Source organism: Nelumbo lutea, chromosome 1 (genome assembly GCF_056320005.1).
Source record: "Nelumbo lutea isolate HS-2025 chromosome 1, American lotus-T2T, whole genome shotgun sequence".
In the NCBI taxonomy this organism is placed as follows: Eukaryota; Viridiplantae; Streptophyta; class Magnoliopsida; order Proteales; family Nelumbonaceae; genus Nelumbo; species Nelumbo lutea.
The window spans coordinates 215,608,067-215,619,005 of record NC_142684.1 but is presented as its reverse complement, the minus strand read 5'-3'; the positions used below and the strand labels follow the sequence as shown (position 1 = coordinate 215,619,005).

Sequence of the window (10,939 nt, the reverse complement as noted above, 5' to 3'; positions counted from 1 at the left end):
CATTTAATCCAATTCAATTGGAATATTAATTTTCAATGTCCATCATATATCAAATCGAATTTGGATATCAAATTTTCTAATTGAATATGAATTGAAATTTTGCTTAACTCAATTTGTTTATATCCCTACTCACAGTGTTCTATACTTCCTGATTAAGCCCAAACTTGTAGTCATTAAGGGTAGGTGCCTAAAATGGGAAAGGGAGATTTCTTTTGTTTTTTTCCTTTCTTTTATTCTATTATTATAGACTCGAGATCTTACCCACAAAAACTCTATTCACATTTTCCACTAAATATTACCTCCGTGCATTGGGAACATCTCTCCACGTATAATAACATATCAGAGCATGAGATGTTCCTAATGTATGATTAGGATCTCATATGGATAGGTGTGGGTAGGAGATCCGAACTCATCAACAAGAACAACTTATGGATGGAGAGAAAGATGGGTAAACGTAAAATTTATTGGCCTTATCGCACAGAGCCGCAGGAGTCACTTTTCTGAAAAGAAAATGTAGTTACTTAAGACTCCTTTAGGTAAGGAATTATATTTTCTTTACCAATCAATTCAATAAACTCTACCGCAACGTTGAAGGCATTAAAAGCTGCTAAAGAATACAGACTTGATGAAACCTTCTGATAAGCTCCACCTGCCAAATCTGATACCCCTCGAAACACAATAGAAGGCACCCCATTTGACGTGGCTACCTGCAAATCCAATCACACCACCACCAGCCTCTTAAGAACTATAGTAAATACACAGCCCAATGAACTTTCTTTATTTCAGTAGATTAATTATTAAGGCTCAGTTTGTAAAGAGTACAAATATAAATTTGTAGAGTGAAAATCTTATATTTTATATTATTTTGTATGTATTTGTATAGTACATATTTGTATTTGTTCTTCTTTTAAATTGAGTTAAGGTCCAATTTTAAAAGAGTACAAATATAAATATGTACAATATAAATACAAACCTTTGAAATATTGTAAATAAAGTTCAGTTTGGAAGGAGTACAAATGCAAATATGTACGGTGCAAATACATACAAAATATAAGGTTTTGCACTATACATATTTACATTTGTATTACTTCCAAACTGAGCCTAAGGTTTTATGTGGAATATATTTGTATTGCGTTCTTCCCAAACTAGAAAATTACAAAAATGTATTATTTTATATCTATTTACACCGTATATATTTGCATAGTGTACTATTTTCAAACTGAGAGAGTAAATAGAAACAATTCACTAACCATTACAACAGCAGCACTCTCTTCATCTACCGTTGAGACCTCGAGCTCTTTGAAAAGAAACTCTCTGAATGCTGCATTATCAACGAATATATCAGCAGTTGAAGCTCTCAATCCATTGACAACTTTTGGGGTGTGCGGCAAACAGTACGTCTCATTCACGCACTGTTGTAGCTTCGTATCCTGTAATCAATAAATGATAGGAAATCTCTTTCATCGTATCTCTGGCTAAAACATTAATAGTCTTAGTTGATTATTGTACCAAATTGTATTCTACGAAGTCCATGTTTGATCCAAAAGATCTTATAAGTAATTTTTAATAAATTAATAAATAATAAAAATGCTTTAAATACAACTAGGTTCTGGTTAATTGACTAAAACATACCCTGACTTTTGCAAAAGGACATATATGTACCTTGTGGGTTGACCCATTAGAATTAAATATATGTTTTATTTTAAGAAAAAGTGTTAATACATATCTATACTATATATAAAAGTGTAGATGCACTGTGAAATTTTTTTTTTGAACTAAAATTATCCTTTATTTCTTTAGAGATAGGGTATAAAAGTTATTTTATTATAGTTTTAATGCCAGCTTGAATGGCTTCTAAAATTGCTATATTTTTGTATTTAATCTATGATTGAAAATGTAACTTCAATTATTACTTTCCACCCCATTTAATCCCCTCTCATTAAGTCTTATATTTAAGGTAGTAAATCTTATTTTCACTTATTAAATCCTATATTTTTAAGTTATTTTTCACTAATAAATACAACTAATTTGATTTATGTCAATATTTTTAACAATATAATCCACATATTTTAAAACCAACTCAAAAACAAAATCATTCTTTATCCAAGGTGGCTAAGTAATTCAACCATCTAAATCAAATTGATTATTAACCTTTGAAGTCATAGTTAGATAATACAATTTTTAAAATAGAAATAAATATGAAAAATTACAAAAAATTAAACACATTTATGATATTTTTTATTAATCAAATTAAGTGTAATAAACAAGAGTTATTTTTATTGATAATATTTGGGTGAGATGTTTATGTAATAAGATTTGGATTTTTCAATCTACATCTGATTAATAATAAAAAACAAAAAATAAAAATTCATAAATTTTATAGTTAGGTAACCTTTGAAGTCACAGTTAGGTAATAAAATTTTTAAAATAGAAATAAATATAAAAAATTACAAAAAATATAGAAAAAATTAAACACATTTATGATATTTTTTATTAATCAAATTAAGTGTAATAAACAAGAATTATTTTTATTGATAATATTTGGGTGAGATGTTTATGTAATAAGATTTGGATTTTGCAATCTACATCTGATTAATAATAAAAAACAAAAAATAAAAATTCATAAATTTTATAAAAAATTTTGGATATATTATAAATATAATTATCATCATCAAAAATTGTCATGTACAAAGCACGTACACACATACTAGTAACAGTTAAATATGAGGTTATGCGGCCTATTCAATTTTTTAAAACCCCATTTTACCTTTCTTTGCCCTATTAATAATTACTAATGTTTACAAATTGATCTTGGTGAAAAACAGAGATGGCCGCCACATGTTTTACGAAATGTATGAAAGGACCAAGTCCATATAAACCCTCTCCAACCCACACACCAACTCCCCCATATGCTAGGTTTGCATACCTTGGCCAGTTGGCCCAACATTCCCTTCTCCAAGTGCAGCAGAAGCAAAAGACCTCCTCCCCTTGCCCCTGGTCTCCCTTCCCCTGGGCACACCCAGCCCATATTTTAGGCCACCCCCTGCCCTACTTACCCGCCAGCCCACTCCATTGTTCGAAAAAAATGACTCAATGAAGCCAGCAACCAAAGCCAGGAAAATTGATTACTTTGTATGTATTTCGAATTTGGTTTGCAACAAATGCTAGGCCACCCCCCGCCCAACTTACCCACCAACCCACCCCACTGTTCGAAAAAATGCCTCAATGAGGCCAAGAAAACTGAGTACTCTGTACGTGTTTCGAATTTGGGTTGCAACGAAATGGTGCTACCTTGCTCTTTTGTAAACAAATTTTAAGTGTAACCAGTTCTGTAATTTTTCTTTCCGTAAGGCAGCAATTCTGTAAATTAAAACATGTAAAATGACGACATCACATAACATGTTACAACCGACTAAAACTTGTGTTCAGTTGCACACATATGTGATGTCATCACTTTCAGGTTCACTAGAACTTGTGTTCACATAACATTTTTTTATCCTTTTTTTAATACGTAAAATACTATTATTAAAGCCGTAGAAGCCAAACAGGAAGCCGTTAAAGACTTTATAATGGTGAAAGATGAACCAAAGTTGAGAAAACAGACAAAAGGTTTATAGCAAAGGCTGAAAGATGAACCAATTCAGCAGAAGCCATTAAAGACTTTATAATCGTGTTCGCAAGAGTTGAAAGCCGTGGAGAACAGATCAAAAACTTCACTATAGGAAGGGGCCGAAGACTATAATTTTTGTCACAGGGTCTGAAATTCAACTCGTAGACAATGTCAGAAATTCAACCAGAAGGGTGTTTACAATCTTGTCACAGGGTCTGAAATTCAACCAGGTTTCAGCCTACCTTCTTTTCTGGCTGGATTCCACCTCCTATCTTTATTGCAATAGAATGAATCCAAATAAAAAATACTGTTGTTTTAAGTTTGCTGGATGCTATTTCCATGTGCAAAAAAACAAAGGTGCATACAAGTCTTTTGCAAAATTAAGGGTATGTTTTTAAGTCAATAAACAAAAACCCAGGGTATATTAAAGTCTTTTACCCTAATAAAAATGTTAAAGAATAAATAGAAAACAAGTATTTTGCTAAGTTCAATATTTCTGACCTGAAGCTGAATGGAAACATTGAACCATGTCGGATCAACCTCAAGCCAGAAAACCTCTTTCACCGGTTCGCCATTAGAGTACAGCTCTTGGGGTGTAAACTCGATTTTCGCCAATAGATTCTCTCCCTTGATAGGTAAGTTATACGCTCCAAACTTCAATTCAGGCAATTCTCCTTTCTCAGATTTGAATCCCTGAAATTGGAAATACAAGTAATTAGCTTCGACTTACTTCTCTCCCTCTCTATACTAACTAAATCCATCATTCAGTACAAATTAATGTTTCAATAAATTAGGCATCAGTTAACAACTGTTTTGTTTGCTTCGTTAATGGTTACCATCCATTTCCAAGAATCAGTAAAGGCAAGATATTTTGGCACGCTAACATCACCCAGTGACAATGAGTCGTTTGAGCTTCCAGCAATCCCATAATGAACAATCCCTCGAATCTCAAAGGCGTCAAGAAGGATTTGCACAGTAATGCCCGAATTCAGCTAAATACACCGTGCAAAAGAATGTTAGACAAAGAAAATGTCAATACCACCTCTGCAACTCAACGTTGTTCATTGGGAGAAGAGAAACTGGGTTTTACCGTTTGTTCTCCCGACATTACGTAAATAACATCTACACCTTGTATGCTTCCGATGTTGAATATCCTCCCTGACCAATCGTTGCAACAAAATCAGTTCCAAAAATATAAACGACACATACCTAAAATTAAAAGAACCACATATTTAAGCCAATTGTGAATTGAACGACACGGTTCTAATGTAACTCTGTTCAGTTAATCCAGTTGAATTATGAACTGAACACACTCCCTAGGGGCCTCTGGCCTTGATTAGCTGCTCTTATCATCTAGTTTTAACATTTAATCAAACACAGTGTAGACATTAGATTTGGGATTCAGAAGTTGATGTATCATCTAAAACTTCCTACTAGCAGCGGGACACACACAGAATGTGGCCTCTATCTAATGTGAGGGCAGAAACTGTAATTTGAATTATTATTTTTCATCTCATTCAATTCCCTTTCAATAATTATTATATTTAAAGTACTAATTTCAGTTATCTCTCATTTAGAAAAATCTCAGCACATATTTTATATGAATCATACTAAACAATTTGATTTTTTTTTTATGATTGAAATGAAATACAAAAATGAAATTGTTTTTCTGTTTTTAGCATGTCAACATTTTCACCTTTTGGGTCAAATATATTAACCTTTGATGTCATAATCAAATAATACAAATTAAAATGACATAAAAGCACAATAAAATTACAAGTAGATACAGAAATTTTGTAAAAGAAAAACAATTTGAACACATCTCATCATATAAATAATGTAGAAAATTTTGAGCCCATATTATTACTATCATCATTATCATCTAAAATTACCACGCATGTGCATGTTTGTTAACCAAATCCTTAGGCAGTCCCAATCTAAGCCTGCTATTAACCTAGCCCACATTTTTACATGATCTGACCTTTGAATTTTAGTCTTTGGGCTAGGCCAAGGCCCAAAACTTTAGGTTGCTTTATTTTTAGGGGTTGAAAATGGACTAGCCCCCAAACTTAACTCAACTATGCATACATATATACATACATACATTTGCATAAAGAAAAAATTAGGCTTGATCTCACTAGCTCATTTCTTAGGGACATTTTAAATCCAATGTAACTTGTCCAACTTGCACCCCTATTAAAGGTTTGGATAAATTTACAAAGACCCCCTTGTATTATGGGGTTAGTGACAAATACCCCTTGAACTTTCACTTTGGCTGTGTTTGGTTGCAATGCAATTTTATTTGCACTAGTACAAATGTGTTGGGTACAAATGAAAAAAGAAATACAAATTTTCATTTAATTTTGTTTTAGGTTTAACTTTATTCAGTTTCATGTCCTAATTTACTTTATTTGTATTGCAATCAAACAGATTAAGCTAAAAATTTAAAACAAAAATAAATCAGAATTTACATTCAAATCATTTGTACTGTCATAGTTTTGCATCAATCCAAATTTATTTGCATTGCAACCAAATACAGTTTGTAACAAACACCCCTTGGGCATTAAGTCAAATGACAGAATGCGTTAAATTATAAGAATATCCACCTGAACTTTTGTTATTTTCTTTTTCCTTGCCCTTTTCTCTTAAGCCTTAATTGACTAAAAATACCTCCATTTTCTCCGAACCAAACCAGAAAAAATAACAAGTATCATTTTATTGATATAGAAAAAAAAAACCTCTATAATTTCATTTGAATATTAAATCTAAACAAAAATCTGCAAGATTTTATTGGAGCAAGAATCAGATTCTGACATAAAATAAATTGTGGTTTAACGTTTAGGGAACACGGCTTTTCTTTTTCTTTTGTTTTTTTTTTTCGGTTGGAGGGGGAAAATACTTGAATTCTTGGGGTAAGTGGGTAAATAACTGAAATGGCTGCTTATTGGCTTGTTTTTAATTTTTAAGTGTTACAATATATAACCATGCCAACCTTGAAGTGAGCCTGAATCTCGGCATCTTAATATATTAAATATTCTACTTTCTACAAAGAAGAAAAACAGAAGAAAAATTTGTAGAAGGCGAAGTAGGAATGGCAACGGGGCCGATTTGGGGCAGGGCACCCCTCCTCATTCCTGCCCCATAGTCAAGATACTCTGCCCCGTTTCTGGTGGTAAAGTGGGTTTGGGGGCGGGGCATTCACTCTCTATTAGGCCGAATTTTCCCCACTCTAAAGCAACTACTTAAAAATTATTTATTTAATGGACAATTTACATATAGGATATAAGAATTTGGGGTTATTTTAAGAATTGAATTATAACACTTTATGGATAATTCAAAAATGAAATTATGGGATGCTAAGATTTTAAGAATTTAGGAAAAACTTGGAGATATTTTAAATATCAATATTAAACCTAGAGATATTTTATTAATTTACCTTCGGGTTTGGGGCCAATTCAGGGAATTATATACAAAACCTGTCCCTGCCCCATCCTCGGTTTGGGGAAAAAATATTTTCCCCGTCCCTATTTAGGGTTGGGGAAAACCCACCCTATTTAGGGTAAAGCGGGGTGGGGCAAGGCAGGGCCTCGATTTTACAGGGGAAATTGCCATCCCTAAGGAAAAGAATAAAATACTACATGTTCGCTCATTACATTTAGAGGTGTAAATCAGGGTGTGTTGCTTGTGGCCTGACACGATGGACCGTGGGTAGTGTCAGGCATGGCACGATCATATGGGTCGTGCTAGATCAGGAGTTTCAAGTCCATGGGCTGGCACAACATGCCCTACAAGCCGACAGTGGGCCAAGCACAACCCACCCAAGAATATAAGAACTAGTTTGGAGGGAATTTGGATAAAATGATAAATGATTTTATAATGACCAAAATATCCTCTCAACAACTAAAAAATAACAAGTTTTTAGGTATTTTAGACAATTAAATTATTTTCATTTCCTATAAATAACCTTATCCTCCATCATTCTTATAACACAATTCTCATACTCTCTCATTCTATTTCAAACTCTCCTACATTCTTAATCTTGATTAGGTTACCATATATGATACAACATATGAACAAGTTGACTATATACACAATACAATATGTGATAAGCAAGAAATCCCTCCATCATTCTTTTCATGAAATTCTCAATTAGTGCCTTGTACTTTGGACCTAGTGCCACTTTGGTCCCCGAACTTCAAAATTCGACAATTTAGTATTCGAGCTTTCAAAACATTCAAATGACACAAATGCCCTTTAAATGTCATATATTTTCTTTATCAACCATCCAAACATTGACAAAAAATTAAGTCTCAAATCCTTGTCTCTTCTATTCAAGAAAGTTGGGGTCACTAGAATGCTCACTCAAACATGATCCCAACTTTCTTGAATTGAAAAGGCCAATATTTGGGACTGTTAATTTTTGTCAACATTTAGATGGTTGATAAAGAAAATTAAATAACACTTGAAGGTCATTTGTGTCTTTTTCAAATGCCACTTAATGGCTGGTTAACAGTTAATTAACGGTAGATATTGAATTATCACGTTTTAAAAGCTTGAGTATTGAATTGTCGCATTTTAAAGTTCAGGGACCAAAGTAACATAGGCCCAAAGTATGTGCAAAGTACTAATTAGAAATTTTCCTATAATTATATAATTATGTACAGAAGATATTATTACTGTTAAACAAATTGGTATATGCCATATGTGCGCACCTTACACCAGCCTCGCAGGCACATCCAATCATGTATTGAGAACATCTCCCATAAAAGCACGAAAGTACGGGAGATGAATTCGATACATGGTGAGATGTGCGTCTGAGGTTTGCTGTGAGTAGTAGATCCGAGCTCCTGTTAAAACTATATATCACTGTTAAACTTTTGCTACAACGTTGGCTAAAATTGTAAATCATGACCTTCGTTGTATACTTGTATTGCCTTGATGTCACTTCGTGTTATTCAAAGAGGGGCCGTAGTGAACACAGTCGTGATTTCTAGTTTTACCTTTACGGCTTTACCCCATGGCTTATCCCGAATCCAACCCAAATGGGTCGGATTGATGCTTGGGTTAGGGTTAAGGTTGAAATTTATGAACCTGATTTACTTTAGATTGGGTTAGGGTTGATCCCTTAGATAACCCGAATCCGACTCTATAGTACATATCATATATAAATATACGTTATATACATGATCATACATTGATTTTTTTTAGATGCATGATAATTTTATAGCCACTACCACATACTATCATTTATTTCATTTAAGATAATCACTTCACTTAATACTAATTGGAAAAACTAAAACTTTGATAACATATTTTATGTTTTCTAAATATTTTATTCCTTATTTCCTCTTTGCTGTTTGCCACCCATATCTTGATGCCCATTAAAGATGTTTTATAAGTTATCATAATAAACTATAGTCATTTCAAACATTTTTTTTTCTGAATTTTATATTTAAAAAACCAATAAAAACATCAACAAATAAATACTAATAAAACATACAACTAAAATATGTAATAAAAAAGTTGAGTTCAGATTTAAGATTAAGAAGTTCTACAAAATTTTTAGGAGGGCTGGGCCCAACCTAGGTTGAAGGAATTTAGTTTGGGTAGGTTGAATTGGGTTAGGGTCAGGGTTGGAGGTTTAAAACTTAGGATTGTACTAGAATTGGCCTCAACCCGACCAAACCCGGCCCCGATTTGCACCCCTATTAGCCCGTTAGCCGCAGTGCGCAGAGAAAGTGTAGAAGGCATATCGCTCAAATCAGTGTCCGAGATCTAATAAGCGCCGAGATCTGCTGCGAACACGGGCGTGCAAAGCAGGATACGTAACCCGTAACCCCAATCACGAGCGAACACGCATGGAACCCGCCGCAGAACTGGTGTCGATCTAAAGCTACGGCATGAGTAAAGTTGCTGTGGCCAATTGAGAGAGAGAGAGAGTCTTACCAGATAAGTCAACCCAAGGGACATCGGAGTTGGGGACGAAGAGACCAGAGTAAAGAAGGGCGTCAAGCTCAATAGAAAAAGCCATGACTAATCCAATGTACGGCCCTCCATTCCGGTTGACTTTATCGATTACCCCATGTGAAGGATGACTCGACCTCACCTGGGTGGAGCCCCGCAGCAGAAGCAAGAAACTCAAAACTGCTACTGCAACCTCCAATCCAGTCCACCGCCACCATCTCGAGGCAACCATGCCCTCCATCCCATCCAAGATTGACGGATAGTCGTTCGTTGTTTAGGCTGACGATGATGTTGGTTTCATTTGCGAGCGACTATCTTCGAAATTATATCCATCTTGGTGGGTAGTTGGGAGTGTGTCGGATGAGGGTAATGAGAGAGGTGTACTGGGCGTCATGGTTTATTGGATTGGTGGGTGGTTTTGGTTGGTCTTGTAAGTTGTGTACCTTTGAGATGTGAGGTTGGATGAGATGCTCATCATATCTAAAGTCCGGTTTCAACCATTAAATAAATAAATAAATATATATATATATATATATATATATATCGTACAGTCACGTGGTTAATTTATTTGATACATCATCAAGTTTAAGGTCATTTTGGTCTTTTGCTTAATAAAAACATTTTGTATAATCTATTTATACCATATTCTACCAAAAAAGGGAAAAAATTAAGCATATTCTTATCGTTAGCACCCGATCTTTGCTTGGTTCTTCGCTTGATGCTCCAATTCACTCCAAACACTCGATCGGATTCTTCCAATTTATCCAAAACATCCAAAAACCTATAAAACCCAAATTTCACCTTAAGAGCCCTCAGATCCACCGTTAAACTTGTCTGATACCTATCCGGTGGCCCCAATCGACTCTCACCTATAGTTCAACCATTAGATCAGACACAACCATCAGACCCGGGGCATCCCAAAACACCTACCCATGAAATTTATACTCAAGATTCCTTCGTTCACCCGTCCATCAAACAAAAATTCTATTTTAACCCTTCTCGCACCCACAACCCATATCCACTTGATCCGAACACATCTAAGCCAATCAAACTTTTCTAATCACCCCAAATTATAAGAAAACCCCTACATATGAAATTTCAGCTCAAAACACTTTTGCTTACCTCTCCATCGCACCAAGTTTCCATTTCGAACCGGGTAAGATACATAGTGCCGATCTAAAAATCCAATATAAATTGGTTGCTGAACCTTGGGGTTGAAGGTCGTCTTCACACCACTTGTTATCCTGATCGTAATCCAAGAAAATCCTCACCATTCAAGTGTTAACAATCCATGATCGAAGCGGATTAAAAGCCCCCTATAGCATCATTTCTCAAGCCGAAATCTCTATTCAGGTACGTCTCTGC

At 34.5% G+C, this 10,939-nt stretch overlaps 1 protein-coding gene across 1 annotated transcript; it reads right to left on the bottom strand.

Annotated features, from left to right (window-relative positions):
• Positions 1-445: 445 nt before the first annotated feature.
• LOC148880943 (bark storage protein A-like) lies at positions 446-10,050 on the bottom strand. Its single transcript, XM_088963063.1, has 6 exons — positions 9,557-10,050; positions 4,701-4,768; positions 4,447-4,602; positions 4,112-4,303; positions 1,251-1,430; positions 446-707 (listed from the first exon to the last, which is right to left on the bottom strand). The coding sequence occupies exons 1-6, from the start codon at positions 9,813-9,815 to the stop codon at positions 522-524; spliced, it is 1,041 nt and encodes a 346-aa protein (XP_088819189.1). The 5' UTR covers positions 9,816-10,050; the 3' UTR covers positions 446-521.
• Positions 10,051-10,939: the final 889 nt, after the last annotated feature.

Excerpts from the sequence above, each read along its gene's own strand:
- LOC148880943 (XM_088963063.1), bottom strand. The coding sequence starts at position 9,815 with ATGGAGGGCATGGTTGCCTCGAGATGGTGGCGGTGGACTGGATTGGAG. Across the intron at positions 4,603-4,700 it reads TAATGTCGGGAGAACAAACG|CTGAATTCGGGCATTACTGT; the intron begins GTAAAACCCAGT and ends CGGTGTATTTAG. Across the intron at positions 708-1,250 it reads AGAGTGCTGCTGTTGTAATG|GTAGCCACGTCAAATGGGGT; the intron begins GTTAGTGAATTG and ends TTGGATTTGCAG.